The sequence below is a fragment of the Mycteria americana genome, chromosome 6 (genome assembly GCF_035582795.1).
Source record: "Mycteria americana isolate JAX WOST 10 ecotype Jacksonville Zoo and Gardens chromosome 6, USCA_MyAme_1.0, whole genome shotgun sequence".
In the NCBI taxonomy this organism is placed as follows: domain Eukaryota; kingdom Metazoa; phylum Chordata; class Aves; order Ciconiiformes; family Ciconiidae; genus Mycteria; species Mycteria americana.
This window is the reverse complement of record NC_134370.1, coordinates 70,374,594-70,391,706: the sequence shown is the minus strand read 5'-3', so window position 1 is coordinate 70,391,706 and position 17,113 is coordinate 70,374,594. Positions and strand designations below refer to the sequence as shown.

General features: G+C 39.3%; 1 protein-coding gene across 3 annotated transcripts in view; it reads left to right on the top strand.

The window, feature by feature from the left end:
- The window catches only part of CTDSPL2 (CTD small phosphatase like 2), a 46,185-nt gene that overhangs the window by 6,227 nt on the left and 22,845 nt on the right, over window positions 1-17,113 (top strand). The window contains exons 2-4 of one of the 3 annotated variants that reach the window (XM_075506491.1): window positions 13,308-13,330; window positions 15,005-15,125; window positions 15,409-15,617. In XM_075506491.1, the coding sequence (XP_075362606.1) occupies window positions 15,426-15,617 (192 nt within the window). In that variant the 5' untranslated portion in view covers window positions 13,308-13,330; window positions 15,005-15,125; window positions 15,409-15,425. The remainder of the gene's footprint in view (window positions 1-13,307; window positions 13,331-15,004; window positions 15,126-15,408; window positions 15,618-17,113) is intronic. The other 2 variants (XM_075506490.1, XM_075506489.1) reach the window with 2 other exon arrangements.

The window sequence follows — 17,113 nt, the reverse complement described above, 5'->3', positions numbered from 1 at the left end:
CTGTCGTGTGATGCCTGGTCACCTGATTCAAATCTGCCACCTGGGAGGGAGATAAATCCTATAGGTGAGGGCTGAGCTCCTTCTCTTTTGAAAACGTGGCTAGCCGTGACACCCTGCTTGTACTGCAGTTATGTGTCAGTTGTCTGTGGCATGTGTCTGTGTGCATGTCTGAGAAACGATGAAGAAGAACGTATGTCAGAAGTTAAGAAATAAATAAAGAAGAGAAAGCTGGTTATTAGCAGTTACATGCACAACAGTTATGTTCTTTCTGTGTTTGCCAAAGAAAAGCATAGTATAAACTGAAGTTTTAAGGGTTTTTTCTGGAGGGGGGGAAGTATACAAGAAGTAAAGGAGGTAGTTCATAAATAGCAGAAATATCTGTGAGAACGTTAAAGGCACTTATGGGCTTTGTGTATACTAGACTTAAATATAGTATATTTGATTGAATTACCTAGCTCAATTTATTTGACACCTTAAAGTCTTGTCAAGACCAAGCAGTTATAATTAAATCAATTTAAATACTCTTGGAAAAAGCTTGTTTGTTTTGCTTATCAAGACAGAACCGATGGGTATTAAAGAAGAAAACAAGAAAGTGTAATCTTGATACGTTTAAGTTATGTTCTTAAAAATACAGGTTTGGAAGAAACTTTTGAAGACTTGAATGTAGCTAAAGTGATATTCTTAAACAACTGTAATTACTGGATTTAGAGTTCCTTAGTTTTGTGTTGCTTAGGGATTAGAAAGCTTACTAGCACTCTTAAGATAAAGTCTTTGAGAGCTCAGTTGGAAAAATGGACTGTATAGATATAGTTTCAGGTGAAGAGGTGTCATGCTTAATTGTTATGCTTAATTACCCTGTTGGACTTATTTGAAGATAATTCTGTTTTGATAGGAGATTGGCTTATTATATACCTGGAAAATGTTTGATAATGTTAAATCTCAAAGATTAATATAAAAATGTCCTGAGTCAATTAACATAATAGGGTTCCAAACCATAATATAGTTTAAGATTAGAAAATAAACATTTGTCATCAGTGGTCCATGCTTTCAAAATTAAAAAGTTATTTCAAGAAAATTGCTCTTTGCTCTTTCTCCTCTTTCTGTATTTTCTGTTCCCTTTTATTTAGTTCAGGTGCTGTAAGGTTAGAGGAGTATGTGTAGCTGTTAATATGCCATTTACTTTGTTGCTGGGAATTTGAAAGACTCTGCCTGCATTTGCAGATAGCTGATATTTTGTCAGAATTACTAGGGTAAAGGGCTTTGTTTGTTTGATGGTTTAGTTTTATTTTTAAACTAAAGTAGCTATGCTGATAAACCCACTACTGTTATATCAGCTTACTCAGAGTGTCATCAGTCTTCATCTGTATTGTCAAATAGTGTGGTGCAGTAGGAACAGACCTGTAGAATGAGTCTGTCGGTGTTGAGGACCCGAGGTCCGTGTTGTTTGCATTTCTGGAGGTTTTAGCTCAGTCTGGACCCATGTCCTTTAGCAATTGAAATGTTATCTTCTAGTTTAGTTTCAGTTGGAGGACTCCAGTAGGTATGCTCTGAGGCTGCTTTGTTATGTGAACTGAAGCACTATAAATGGGATGATGAGAAGATCCGTTTCAAAAGCTCACACTAGATCCAAACTAAAAAACTGGTGCAGATTTATGTTAAGCAATATCTTGCGTTAGAGAGGGCAGAAGATGCCATGCCACTTTTAAAGTTTTTTGTTTGTGTTAAGCTTCTTGTTAAAGGAGTGAGAAGCACACGGCAGTTGCTAGAAGAAGGGACAAATCTGATGTGAAAAGGCTGTAAAAGAGGGTTAAGAGCCTTCAGTCAACCATTAGAGGATAGAAGCAAATCACGTGAAATCTGTACAGAGTTTTCTGAGTGTCTGAATGGATGCTTTTTCACCTGTTACTTGAGCTCCATAGCTTAGCTCTGCTCTTGTCCCTGTGCCTAGATGGACTCTCCTCATCTGCTTCTGCACAAGGTCTGCTGAATTAACTTGGTTTGCAATAGATGGTTGTTTAAACTAATCTGGGTGGACTTTGTTTATCCTCTGTGTTCAAAGAGAGTTTAAAAAACTCAGTTCTGTTTTATAACATACACGATACTGAAAGGATGAGAAGAGAATGATTTCTTTTTTCCCCACTTTAATGTGCAGGTTTTTAAATATTACTCTGTAGGAGTTTTGATCCACTGTAGTGCTCAGGGACAAAATATGTTAACCATTTACACGAATGGTGTGCATAGCATTTTTCTTCAAACTCTATTTCTGAGTTATTTTATTGTCATATTATAAGTGTCATGAATGAGGATTCTTCTTAACGAGATAATCACGAGCGCAAGCTAAAATAATCTGGTTAGTTACATGTTGTTTCTTGAACAGCAGAATTGATAAGGTCTGTTTTCCCACAGGCTTGTGTTCTTTTGTGCCTTCCAGCCCTCTCGTCTCCTGTAATACCTCCAGACTCTCTATCCACAGTATTTCAAGTATCCCCACCTCCAGCCAGAGTACCTCCTGTTTGCTCTCCCTCCTGGTGCCTGAAGTGCCTACGCTGGGCTTGCTTGCTGGCTGAGCTGGAAGCAGAATGCATGGTTGTTCATTCACTGCCCTGTCTCTGCTGAGGAGCTGACCTTTTTTTCAGAGGTAGGCTAGGAAAGGAGACAAGGTGGAGTGTTTCTGTGTGTAGCCAGAGTGGATGTGGGGTAAGGACTAGGCTGTGGCTGTCGTTCGCTTATTGGGGATGCTAAAAGGCTCTGTCTTACCTACGTAGCTTTTGATTTTCAGAAAACTTGTAGGAACCTGGTATGATTGAAATTTCTCTCCCTCTGTGAAATTGGGCTGATATTGGTCAGTGGATTCCACATTTGCCAGGGGAGGACTGACAGACACACAGACAGTTATGGACAGTGCAATTGAATAAGCCTTATTTTGTCTAGAAACCAGGCTGTAAAAAAAAATATCAACTGTAATAGAAAAAGCTTATCAATGTTTATGCTAAAGAATACAGCCCTTCAGAGAGTACAATAAGCAAATGAAACCCGTGACATAAAATACCGTTGCTTTAAAAATTTGTGACCGGCTGGTCTTTGTTAAAATAACGTGCCAGAAAATGAAAGAAAAATTTTAAACCTGAATAGTTTCAGTGATCACATCAACAAGAAAACCAGCCTCAAGGTTGATACCAGAGCAGCTGAGGCTGTGGTTCCACAGCAGCTTAGAACAGTCTCTGCTGCTATAGTCCCACTGACCAGCCGGTGAAATGGGCCAGGATGTGTTCCTTGGCCTTGAGAGCAAGCGGTGTGACACAGGTTGCATCCTCCCAGCTGAGCTCTCTGCCTCCAAACCAGGGTGACCTCCTCTGCCCTGCCTGTAGGGAACAGCCCTCTCCCATGTATTGCTTTGCTCCCATTTGAATTTGCTGTTCCTGAGCACCGTCCAGGAGAATGCTGTGCCATGGATACCATCCGTGACTGTGCCAGAGAGCATGCTGACAGCTAAACGGTTGTGTTAAGTTATGTAGTTATACATGGATGATCATGGTACAGTGCTTTAACGCCATGCCCTGGGCTTGCCCAGGACAACTACTATAGTTGTCCTTTCCCCTGCCAGGAGTTGTATGTTTTTATTCCAGCCCTTGTTCCTGTGATTCTCTGTTGAAACATTGCAGTTTACTAAGCTGGCCTAAAAATATGGCTAAATGGAGGGTTAGCCGAGTGCCAAAGCTGCCTCAGGGAGGGTGCAGGAGTCTGACAGCGATTAGATTGGCTTAGGCTGTCATGGAGCCACAGCCTGTCAGAGCAGCAAACTCTTATCATGCGGGTGAGAGTGAGCTGTGCCGGAGAAGGGGAGGCTGGAACTCCCTGTGCCAGCTGCTCTGCAAAAACTAACGTCTTGCAACTACATGCTGAAAGGCAGCAAACAGCACAGTCGGTGGAGGAATGAATAGCTCCTTAAATTGACTTTACTGTCGGAGAAAACATCACTCGCTATAGCCTGCCTTTTCTTTCCCTCCTCCTACACCCCCCCCTTGGTCATAATGCGCAATGAAAAAGTACCTACTGAGCTGGAAGGGACATAGAGGAAGGAGGTATGGATTTTAGAAAGCATTCCTTCTGTTTTCATTAAAACGTTTATAAGTATCAAGAATACTCTTCCATGATTTTGCTAAATTGTTTCTTCAGCACTTCTAGTGAAAAGTATTGTGTGCTCTGTCGTATATATCGAAGGCATAAAGGTGACAACTAACTTTCTTCTCAGTATTTGTTTGACACTTAAGTTAACTTGCATTAAGTTAGATATCTAAGTTAAATTAGGTCTCCTCAGTATCTGGAAAATTCTCCCAAATTATAATGTAACTGCTTTGTAGTGTAATAAATTAACCACTGTCAAGAAGACTTGCGTTGCTTTGGAAGGTGGCATGGCCATTTCTTGTTGTGTGGGATTCCTATGGAGAGGCTGGGTTTGCTCCTAATACTGGGCAATGATTGGAAAAAAAAAAAATCCAACAACCGTGTAAGCTCACAGGTGATACCAGCACTTTTTGTTCTTGCAGATTTCTCTGTTTTAAAATATATAGATACAGATTTATGGGATGAGTGTGGAGATTCGTGGACTTTAGCCCCTCTATTCCATTCAAATTTACTAGCACAGCGTGTGAATCCATGCCCCGTGATACAGATGTGCAACCTCCCTTTTCTCTGACTCAGAAAGTCTCCCTGGTTGCCAGGAATACTAAAATGCTAGCTGATTTTGCATGTTTTTTCTTAAGAATGTAAACCTGTACCATATGGCATCAGTAATAGTATTATATTACGGTAGTATTAATAGTTCTATAGCTCCTACTTTTTTCTCAGACATAAACTTCCCAAAGTAAGGCACTAGACAAACACTATCTTCTCACTCAACAGAGCAATTCCCTGCTTGTTTACAGAGCCGTATCTGCTACTTTAAAGCCATAAAGCTATTATTTCTTTACATCTCACGCATTTTAAAGTGGCAGAGATATGTTAGTCCAAACTGGAGGCAATTAGCTTGTGAAATAAATCAGTGAAATTCAGGGTAGAATCAAAGAAGAATGGAAATGTTATGGTGTGTATGTAGATCAGTTTTGGCTTACAAAACTTTGTTGCTGTCGGTAACTTGTGCTTCTTATACTTTGTATTATTGGAATATTGACCAGAAACTTCCTATAACTTTCCACTGAGTAGCCAGTGAGGTTTGTTTTTTCTTGTGGATTTTTCACCCAAATTAAAATAAGAAAAAAAATTAATGAAAGAAAATAAAATGTGTAAAATAGCCTCGTTGTGATGGGATCAGACAGGCCGCTGAAACTCATTTCAGTTAAGTTTTTGAAACTGAATGAGATCCAAGTTCATAATGTCTTATGTTTTTAAGGTTATATGTCAAAACATAATATCACTTACAAATTGGTAAAGCTGTTAAAACTTTAGCACTTATTTTCATATCAATTTTAACTTGGATACGTGCACGAGTTAACAAATTAATCTCAGAGACTGAAATTTATAAGAATGAAGTTTTCCATGCAAGAAATAGGTCAGAATGGGCTATCAAAAAGTCAGGTTTAAATCAGCATGTATATGTAATGGAAAATGTTTAGTTTAACATTTGTACAGACAGTGACTGATAAAAATCTTGACTGTGATGGCATTTTCCTAATTTTTAACAACAGAGTTGGTTGATTTCTTATTTTTTATTTTTAAATCAGGAAAGCCAGGTGCAAGAAGAGCACAATAGCAGCCCCTTACAAGGTAGAGAGCACAGCTTAAACTGTTTTTAAGGGTTTTGAAGCTATATAGTGCACCAAGGAAAAAGGTTTTCCGGAGCAATAAGAATCATATTATCATTATAGAGGTTTTTATCCTACAATAAAAATAGTATGCTATTTTTAAGGCCAAAGGAGCAGCCAAAAATGTTATCTAGCCTTTTAAAAGATAGCAACCTGACAAAGTCCTGTGGAATATGTGATTGTGGTTCTGATCCCACAGGAAGATTAAGGTGAAGTAGAGTAAGATTAGGTTTTCGGGTGAGGTTAAGCAAAATGCAGCTCTCTTGTCTGTGTAGACCTTGCAAAAATTATTAGCTTCTCATAAGAAACACAGGAGTTACTCCATGGCTTCCATAGTCCAACACAGACTTACTTGGGCTTATTAATCTTGATTTTTCTTTTTTTTAATTAAAAAGATAACAAATATGGATGAGATGAACAATTAAAAAAAGTAACTCCTTAAGATTTTTTTGTGGTCACAGAACATCCTGGAAGGTCTGTTCAGGAAGTGTTTAGCAACCTGTCTATACCACGGGTTGTAACAAGAGGGAGATGACTTCCAAAAATAGGCTCCCTGTGTGCCTAGCAGCATGGATTAAATGTCCAGGGAGCCTAATATGTCTAAAGACAGCTGGTCTGTTCCCGAATCTCAACAGGAACAGTGCTGGTTCTAGTGGAATTTGTTATCTGCTCGTCTAACGCTTGAGCACTGCAAACTTTTATTTCAAAACGTCTCGGCTGTTGGTGAGCTCCACAATATCTGAAGATGACTAATGTAAAATTCTTGTCTTGGCAACATCAGAGATTGTAAATAGTATCTTTCTTCGGCAACAGATTTTGGGGTTCTGTTCCGAGAGTAACTCTTCTGTGATTAACCCAGCTTTCCGTTTTTCTTTGTTGGTTAGTAGTCTGACCCAAACTGAAAAGACTGAACTAATTATAAGCGTGTGCCCTCAGTTGCAAAGAGAAAAATGTCTTGGCCTGGAGGGAATAAACTTTCAGTTCCAAATGCATATAGTATAATCAAAACAAAGCCTCACTAGCAAAGCAATGGCAAAACAATGGTGCCTAGAAATATGATTGCTAGAGCAGAAGAATGAAGTAAGAGAAAATCTATTTTCTGTTAAGGCCAATTATAAAAAGCCACCTTCATTCTTCGGCAGAATCTTTCTAAGAAAATCTTTCTTTTAGGGGAGATGCTTAAGCTTTGGGAGTGTAGAGCTATGTATGTGAGCCCAAGGCAGGCGTACTGAGGAGTCATGGTTAAAACAAGGGGACTGAAACCCAGGGGTTTTGAGCATGATTTTGTTTCAGGTTGAAATGACTTAGTAACCTGAAAGGTACAGAGGAGAATAAAAAGTGCTTTCAATAAAACAAGGAAAATTTAGAGGTGCCATTTGCATTGTGTCTTTGATAGTTATAATTGCTAGCTATCGTTTTGATGGAACTTGTGGTTTCTTTATACATTTATCCAGATTTCATAACCAAGCACCAACATTTGAGTAGTACGTACGGTCTGTTTTGCTGGTTTTGTAAATCATTGTCTTTATTTTGCTTTTACCTACACTATACTAGCACTACTTCCAGACTTCTTTGATGCATGCTTTCCTAGTTAATAGTTGTCTCTCTAGGAGGCAGTTGTAGAAAAACACACTTGAAGATTTGAGAAGAGTGACAAGTAATACAGTATGTTGCAAAATATGAAATACATCAGCTTGAATAACACGAAATTGCAGTAATTTTCTAGGGAGGGAAAATAAATTGGTTAAAGAAGGCCAAGAGTCTGAGGGGGAAAAGTCTCAACATCTTTGAACTAACAAAAAGCATTTCCTTGAAGTTTGCAAAGTGCTTTGGGGCCTGTCTAGATGAAAGACTTTATCTAGAAGTTATTTTCCTTGACTTTGTTGTGAGTCCAGACAGGTATGTCATTACACTCGGGTTATCATTTGTCCCATATTTCTTTCTCCCCACCAGGCAGAGGCTTACCAATTTTTTGTCCGTTTCCCATGGTGACTCAGGCTTCTTTGTACGCTAGCATTAGATCTTAGGTTTCTTGAAAGCATCACTAGTACCATGTGAATGGACTTCAGGCAGCTCAATGAACACGTCTTCTCGTCAGGATTTCTTCGTACTTGAAATCTGGGTCACATTGCAGTAATGAAATGTGCTGATGAGATATGACCGGTATTACTTGTTTAAAAGGAAATTGAAGAAAACATTTGTTCTTGGTTCCTCTTTCTGTGGATCTGCACGCTGTGATCCAGCTTGTATGTCCAGACATATTTGAACAAAATGAACGCATTTTCTCAGCAGTGAGGTCTGTATTATCTGAGCTGGTTGATAATGGGACACTGAACCTGCCACTCGTAGCTCACAAATTCAAACCCACGCATTGGTTGTCATGGCTGTTAAATTTGGACAGTTCACAGTCCAAATTCGCGTGTTGGTCACGTATCCATCTGTATTTGCAACATAAACAGCATGCATTGACGCTCTTGCTCAAAATCTAAAAAAAAGTAAGAAAAATTTTACTGCCTTCTTGGCTTTGTGTAAAAAATGTTTCAGGAAATGCTGTGGAAGTAATGCAGGAAGAATGTTGTGGTTGTTAAAATCGGATATATTTCACAAAATTTTTCAGTACGCCTTGTTTTGCAGTGTGAATTTTTCATACTCACTGGTCAGCAGCTCCATGATGGCAAAAACTAATGTATGGGCACAGTTACTCTGAGAGAAGGGAGTGGGTTTTGGCTTACTTCTGTCTTTTGGAAGGGAGGTGTACTGTGGCAGCAGGAAAAAAATATTCTTTCAACGTAGGCTGTGTCCACAATAGGAGCTTAATATAATCTATAGCAGCAGAAGCTCTGTTGTGTAAAAAATGTTGAGGATCCCAACATAGCTGACACAAGTTTCATCCTTTCCTCTTCTATTACTGTCTCACCTCTTAGGAGAAGCTCATGGTCTGCCTTCCAGTGTCATGGAGGGCGGCCAGGTAGGCTCGCAAGCTCTCTCCAGCTCCGTACATCCCCCTTCTGTGGTGTTGGGGAGAGCACGATATTCTGTGAGATGCAGTGAGGATTTGTAGCATCTGATCTGCCTGGGAAAGACCTGGGCATTACATCTGAATGCAAGAGAAATCGATGAGATAGGAAAAAAACAAATAAATTAAATTCACCTCGCATTCATGTTGCTCACCAAGTTACACTCCTGCAGTGTGTTCAGTTGTCTTAATCCTCTAGAGCTTTTCTGGTGTTCAGGCTTGGAATATATAGTTTTCAGTGGCGGCAATTCAGCGTTATTACTGCATGCCAAATTAAATGTAGAAATCGTTCAACACTATAATTTTAAATTTTCTTGTCAGTTATCGCTTCCTATTGTTCATCACTATTGTTCTTTTACCATCTTAAACTTTTTCCTGTATCAAAAAGCCTTAAACCCTGTAATTATATGTGCCTCACCTAATTTTTCTTTTAATAGTTTTGGGAAAAATAGATAAAATGGTAGTACCGTGTGTGGTGGGAAAATAAATCATCCCTAACTGAAAATTTCATGGAGGTATGCTCTTATTTAGAAATATGAGTCACTCACAGGAATTTCTTTCCTGTGGGTACACTGTACCTGTGCCATGGAATAACAACAGCACTTAGAGGGCAGTGAGCCTGACAGCTTGATGTGTGGGGACTCGGGAAAATGGGGAATCTCGTTCAGCTGCTCCTTCATTTCTTGTTTTCCTGTCTCACAAACTGTTGAATTGTTGAATGAGAATTCCATTTAGTCCCTCTTTGCCATGTATTTCTCTTTTGAAGAATGAGGCTTTTCTTTTTTCCCTTTTTGTTCCACTCTCTGACTTTGTTATAGACGTAGAAGGAATTAAAGAAAGAAGGGGGTTTTGAGGGTTTAAAATATGACGTATATAGTGCAGAAACATGGCTTGAGCCTTTAAATGTTCAGTGTATTTGCTGTTAATGTATTTAGTTGACTTCGGGTTCGTGATGTTGCAGTAATACTTTAGTACCAACTTTTCACGATGTGAAGGAATTACATTATTGCACAGAGAGAGGATTTTGAGCTGCAAGCTCCTGAAAGAGAATCTGCTGAAAAGAGAATTAAAGTACAAAAACGCCTGAGGATTGTTTAGCATAATCCCACATGCCACCGGCTGTACAACTGTTCGACTCTGGTGTTCACGCACCTCCCTGGCACAACCGAGGTCTTGACCGAATGTGGCTGAGTGAGATACTTGGCTACACAGTCATTTAGTGCGGCTCCTCGCTGAATGGCACGCTGTGGTGAAATCCAAATGGTACGTGTTTGAGGAAGGAAATTCACGTACATGTTTAGGCTTGATTATTTTGACTGAGAGAGTGCGTTAAGTATTGTAGTCTGGTTTATGCTTGTTTCAGAAAAGAAACACAAATATAATTCAAGTAAAAACTGTCCACTGCCAGATGTATCCAGCATTAGGAAAGCAAACTTCTGTCACTGAGAGGATTGTAGGTAACTGTTGCTAAGTCCATTAGAGATATTTATAACCCCAGGCTTGATACCCGGGATGTGAAATGAGCCAAAGAACTCTCTAGCAATAGTATACAGATGAGTTGAATGGTTCCTTGCTGGATAAATACATACTCACCATTGACAAACATTAAATTGGTTCATCTTTTGTCTGCCTAATATTTGTTTCAGTTCTAGACAAATCAGGCAACTTGTAGTATAGCAAAATTTAAGTAATAGTTTCATTCTCAAATTGGAATTTCACTAGTGTCAGTCTTCTTTCAGTGTTTTACGATTTTGTCTAATTCCTTTTCACACACATTTGGTTTTAGTATAGTCTTGTTTAATTCCTACCCAGGAAATGGCAGTCATCTTAGATTTCTCACCAGAATATTTTAAGACTGCTGTTTTATAAGTCACATTGCAGGATGTTTTCCAGTTTTTCAAAATGTATAAGGAACTTTTGAATGAATGTGGTTTACATCTTTGAATATACTAAATCCCATTATATTTTAGTGTTCATTCACTCAATTCCTAATTCCCCATGGTAAAGGGTTATCCATTGTCAATCAAAAACTTGAATTAGTTCGGTGTAGCTCTCTTCTTACCTTTCAGAGTTTTTTGAACTAGGTAAATGAGAATTAAGAATCTCACTTGTGTATATGTTTATATACTCAACATATATATTTTAGGGAGTCCTGACTATTTTGGTTCTGTGCAATACACCCTTTCCAGTGAGTTCGTAGCACAGGTGATTGAAAAATAGGTTCTGTTAATTGGGTTAACTTGAGACCACAGTTACGAGTGGCACAAAAGCATTACAGTATAGAAAAGGCTTAAGAACAGCAATGCTCAGGCCCCAGCTTTGGTGTTTAGGTTAGGGTATCCTCTTCTTGTGCCCTGCACAGGGATCTGGACAGGGTGGATCGATGGGCCAAGGGCAACTGCATGAAATTCAACAAGGCCAAGTGCCGGGTCCTGCACTTGGGTCACAACCACCCCATGCAACGCTGCAGGCTTGGGGAAGAGTGGCTGGAAAGCTGCCTGGCGGAAAAGGGCCTGGAGGTGTTGGTTGACAGCCGCCTGAATATGAGCCGGCAGTGTGCCCAGGTGGCCAAGAAAGCCAAGAGCATCCTGGCTTGTATCAAAAATAGCGTGGCCAGCAGGACTAGGGCAGTGATCGTGCCCCTGTACTTGGCACTGGTGAGGCCGCACCTCAAATGCTGTGTTCAGTGTTGGGCCCCTCACTACAAGAGAGACATTGAGGGGCTGGAGCGTGTCCAGAGAAGGGCAGTGGAGCTGGGGAAGGGTCTGGAGCACAAGGCTGATGGGGAGCAGCTGAGGGCCCTGGGGTTGTTCAGCCTGGAGAAGAGGAGGCTGAGGGGAGACCTCATCGCTCTCTACAACTGCCTGAAAGGAGGGTGTAGAGAGGTGGGGGTCGGTCTCTTCTCCCAGGTAACAAGTGATAGGACGAGATGAAATGGCCTCAAGTTGCACCAGGGGAGGTTTAGACTGGGTATTAGGAAATTTTTCTTCACTGAAAGGGTTGTCCAGCATTGGAACAGGCTGCCCAGGGCAGTGGTGGAATCCCCATCCCTGGAGGTATTTAAAAGCCAGGTAGATGTGGTGCTCAGGGACATGGTGTAGTGGTGGACTTGGCAGTGCCAGGTTAACGGTTGGACTCAGTGGTCTTAAGGGTCTTTTCCAACCTAAACGATTCTGTGATGGCATTGGCAGATGTCATGGAGATCAGGGAATTCTTGGACTGCGGTTGGTGGGACTGACTGCCCTCCATACCGCTTGCTTGGTGCTTGGCTTCACGCGCCCACTGCCTACCTGTTTGCTCCAAGACATCAGGGCCACTTCAAACCCTGTGCTCTTTCACAGTGAGTACTCTGGGAATGGAGCCTCTAGTGACTCCCAGCTTCCCGCCGTCTGTCTTTGGACCTCTGTCCTATTCAGCTCTCCAAAATACTCAGCAGGCTGTGTGCTGTCTAGCTACGACACTCACAAGGTGTGCTCTGTGTTCTTCTCCAGTGCCTGCTCTGTTGCATTACTCGGATGCCCATTGATTCCCTTAATAAACTGATTTAACTGGCATAAAAATGGAGTAATTTTTTTTTCCCTGTTAGCTCAGCGAGCTAGCCTGGTCTCTGAGGAGGAGACAAACTCTGATACGAGTGTGGGAAATAAATGAGGAGGGAGCAGGAGCAACCCACTAGGTTCCCTCATGTCATCCTACCATATCTTAAAGTACCTTTGAGAAGTTTGCTCTGATGATTACATATTCTTGTACCTTTTTTCCTATATCTTTCTGATTTTATTCCCCTCCTCAACTTCTCAGCATAAACATGTTTCCTGTACCCAAGGGACCGTCATGGGTATAGGCTGCCTCGTTGCTCTGTTCCTGTGCCTGGCTTCCAGGGCTTCCTGGCAGGAAGGATTGCAAACAAAAATCCATTCAACCTGTGGAATACAAAAAAAGCACGGTTAGCCGTTCTGGGTGGCGTAGGGCTGGCTGGCTGGCATGTCAGAGATGTGACGGAGCCTAGCATGTTGGGGCTGCTGGGCCCCGTTGGAAACCGATGGAAGGTGGGATGGCTGAAGTGTTTATGACTCTGCTGTCTGCGCTCCTTCTCTTCTCACTTGTCTGTCCGAGAGATTGCTGTCAGTGATCTAACGTGTGTCTCCTTGCAATACACAGGTTGAAGAATTTCAGAGAGTTATTTAACCAAATTAATTCCTAAACAGGTTGATATACTGCTAACAAAATTCCCTTTTCAAAGCATGGAAGGACTAGAGCTCCTTGGAGAGTTTGAAGAATATTTTTAACATGGTGCAAAACAGTGTTGTTTTTCGCTAACTTCATTCCAACAAATTGCGAACTGTTTAACTTGATATATTTAAACTATTTGGTTTAAAAGTTTAATGGCCATTTTCTGTCTCAGGCTGTATTTCCTGCTAGGGTTGTGAATTAGTTCATCTCCCATGTACAAGAACACTGAGAAACCCTAAATGTAATTGTTCTTTTTTCAGCCACCTAGGATAATATGATTTTGGTAAGTCATATTAACTTGAAGTACATTATTTAATCCACATAATGTTGATAAAAAATAATGCTTTCCTCAATATTTCTGAAGTGAAAATACATTACATGTTTTAAGGTATCTTTGGACTGTCCTGTCCATTGATGTTTGATAGTTTCTTCAGTTTTATAATTAGGTCCTCCTGATTTGTGCAGAAGTACAGTAGCAGCATATGTCTATTGGTGTGGATCCTTCCCACTATAAATCATATCCCAAAAATTAATCTGGCAGCAGTTTGTAAGAAAGAAAAGTCGAGATGCAAGTTCTGATAACAGGCATATTTATTTTACATCTTTGTATAAGAATGTTATTTTTATCTTTTTATTTTTCTAGTGGCAAGGAGTAGGAACAGAAAATTGGATTAAAATCTTTAGGGATTTTTTTCATTATTTCTCTGCATTACTTTTTTCCACATACAGTAGCTTCTTTTAAACGAAATGCAAATGTTATTGCAAATATTAATAACAAAAGGATACTCTCATGGGCTCGGAGTTTTAATGCTTCTGTTACTAGAGGGTGCAAGATTACAAGGAACCAGTTTTTATAAATTTAGGCTACGGTTTCTGTTGTCTTTCCTTGAACCTCACACATCAGTCGGCTTTTGCTGTAGTTACTTCAGTCATTTAAGAATCTTGACTTGTCCTTTTCCCGTCTCTAAAGAGTTGTTGTATTAACTACTGATGGAAGATGCTGGCATGTACGTATGAAAAATGAAATCCCATGTTTGCTGCCAGTTACAACAAATATTATACGTAACAAAAATGTTTCACTCTTGACAATACCAATTGAGAACTTTTTTTGCTAAGTCTTCTAAAAATAATGTCAGTAGTTATGTTATTCTTCATTAGCTGGAACACCTTTCCTTTGAGATGGAGATTTATCTAACTGCGAACAAATGCAACAGTGAACAGGTTTTGGACTGTTTTTTGAAAAAAATATTGTCACAGTATTTCTATGTCTGTGAATCATGCCACCGTTGCCTTTTCCTAAACAAGATAGCTGTTGTGACATTACTTACATTTTAAATGTTATAGACTATTCTGTCTACTCAGCAATAAGATACATGCTAAATGAACTTCAGAAAAGCAGATACTGATTCCTGTTGTGTTAAGCGTATGCTTTTCTTCCTTAAAAAAAATGCTTTTTGTCATGACTTCGGCTAGGAAATGCGTATTACTTTCTTAGCAGTATTTCTGTGCATTACGACTCAGATGGATTCCTTACTACTTCTTTTTTCTGCTCCTGATCCATAATGTGCATAATTTTAAGCACGTGAATAGTCCCATTTGAATCAACCCAAGTATGAGCTTCAGTCAACTGAAGAAGGCATATCCCTCAGTCCAGAAAAGCAGTTATACGTAGGCACAAATTTGACTATACTAGCAGTCCAGTATAAGGTTGGAGATAAATGGGACACATTCCCTGGAATGGCCTTTTACTCTGCTTTAATAAATATTGCCCTTGCATGAGTCCTCCTGTGCTCTAATCTTATTCCCAAATACAGTTGTATTGAAGATCAATCTTAGGTTCCTTTGTTGAGCTGCTATATCCTCACCCATACTGAATGCATAGTCTCATTTGTGATTTCTTCTTCTGTGAACATTTGACACAAATTTAGATTTATGCCTCATCTCAAATTTAATGTAGAGACTTAAAATGAAGTATTGTGAGGAACAGAGAGCTGGAAAGGACTGCCTAGGTCATTGAGTCTAGTCATTTGATGCTGAGGACACCAGGCACCATACAATCCTTTTCATCTTAAAAGCAGGTAGATTTTTTGTTCCTACTACTCGGGTTGGAGGGTTATGCAAAAACCTCATTGATCTAATGGTTAGATGTATCCATGGCCAGATGATATTCATTTGTTCTTCTGCCAATGTTACGCTTTAACTTAAATAGCTCTTCTCTTTGATTTAAATCAAGCCATATATATGGATGTGAAAGCTCAGTGCATCAGAACGCTGTCAGTGTTATATAATTTTTTGAATTCACGATCTGAAGCTTAATACATTTCTTCAATGACTAAGTATTCTTGTTTTTTCCTTTTATAGCTTTACATGTGGTACACATGAAAATGAGGCTGAGAACGCGGAAAGCTTCTCAGCAATCGAATCAAATTCACACACAACGTGCTTTGAGGGCAAAGAGGAAACATTCAGAGGTGGAAGAGAGCTTACCTGTTGGCGGAGGAAAACCACAGAAAAATGAAACGGGCTTGTTGTCTTCAATCAAAAAGTTTATTAAAGGAAGCACACCCAAGGTACACCATCAGTGGGTTTCTTTTATTTTTTTTTAATTGGGTCATATTCAGTTAAATTTGATTTAAAGCCATTTCTTTCTATTAAGAATAAATAAACATGTAGTGTGGTAGAAGCAAAATATTCTTGTAAGGAATTGGAAGGCAAGAAGTACCTGTGATAGTTGTGTCAGGTAACAGATATTTTTTTTAAAAAAGCAGACTTTCAAACCCTACAGGAGTCAATTGTAGGCATATTTAAGACAATCCAATAAATCACAGGGTATATTACCTAGGTATTTCTTTGTTGACAACATTGAAAATGTTGACTAATAAATTCAGTAGATTTTTAATTCGTGTTTTAAGGATTCCTTGAATTGGGGAATTACCAGTACTGGCAACTAAGAAAAGCAAGTCTGTAAGCATAAATTTGCTGAATATTTTTAGCATTTTTATTCAAAATTGTTTCGGAGTCCATCAGTCAATAAAGGTCAAACCTCACACATTCAACTATCATGAAATTGATATGACTCCTCAGTGTATTACTGCAGCGAACACTGCCCTGCTTAGTGCATCAAATTCAAACATTGTCAGGGCTAAACCACGAAATCCCGTCTGTCTTGATCCAGACAGAAATCTGAACTTTACTAATCTCCACCTGTTGGAACTTGTTGCGTGTACGTTTTGAGGGTGAATTTTTTTATTTATCTGTATTACTTTGATAGGCTGAATGTAACCTTGCAATTTCTTCAAAAACCTGTGGGTTTTTTCTGTAAAGGGACGCCAGTTAAAAAAAACAAACTTCATTCAGTCCCAGCAGTCCAGATACTGATATTATGTAGCTCTAAATCTTAAAGAGTAGCCAAGAAGTCATAACTAAATTAAAATGTATCTCAGATTAAATATACGATAAATAAAAATATGATATAAATTCAGAAGTATTTTCTGGGTTTTGAACTAAATGTTGAAACAATAATTTTGTAACAAGCTGAAGTTGAAATAATTTTAATTAAAGTAACAGTATATTCTTAAATTGTCAAAAATATCGCGAAATTTAGTATTTCATGGCATGTGTTAATTACCTATCATAGAAACATTGGGGTACTGACAAAGAAATGTTTCAGTAAAAATAAATAGTTAAATCTGCTTACATTTTGGTTTTTGTTAAACTGGGACAGTTAATCTATTTTACATTCAGCGCCCACATTGTAGCTCAGTAGTGCAACATTTTGGCTGCAAAACCACTGCAACAAAACGCTGAAATCTAAGCAAAACATTTTACATGGGAGTTTTAAGATAAGGGAAATATGTCTGGGTTTCCTTTCCTTTGTCTCTTTAAGGTTTTGTTAACTTTCTCTCTTCCCCTCTCCTCTTCCTCTCCCATATCTTTGGATTACATTTCATTCTTTTTTTTCTCGACAGGTTGTTTAATATAAAATGTCCACATTTTTCTCATGTTTCCTTTCATGTCCTCTCCTGTGCCTGTAGCAGGACTTGGAGTGGTTCCAGTGGCATTAGCA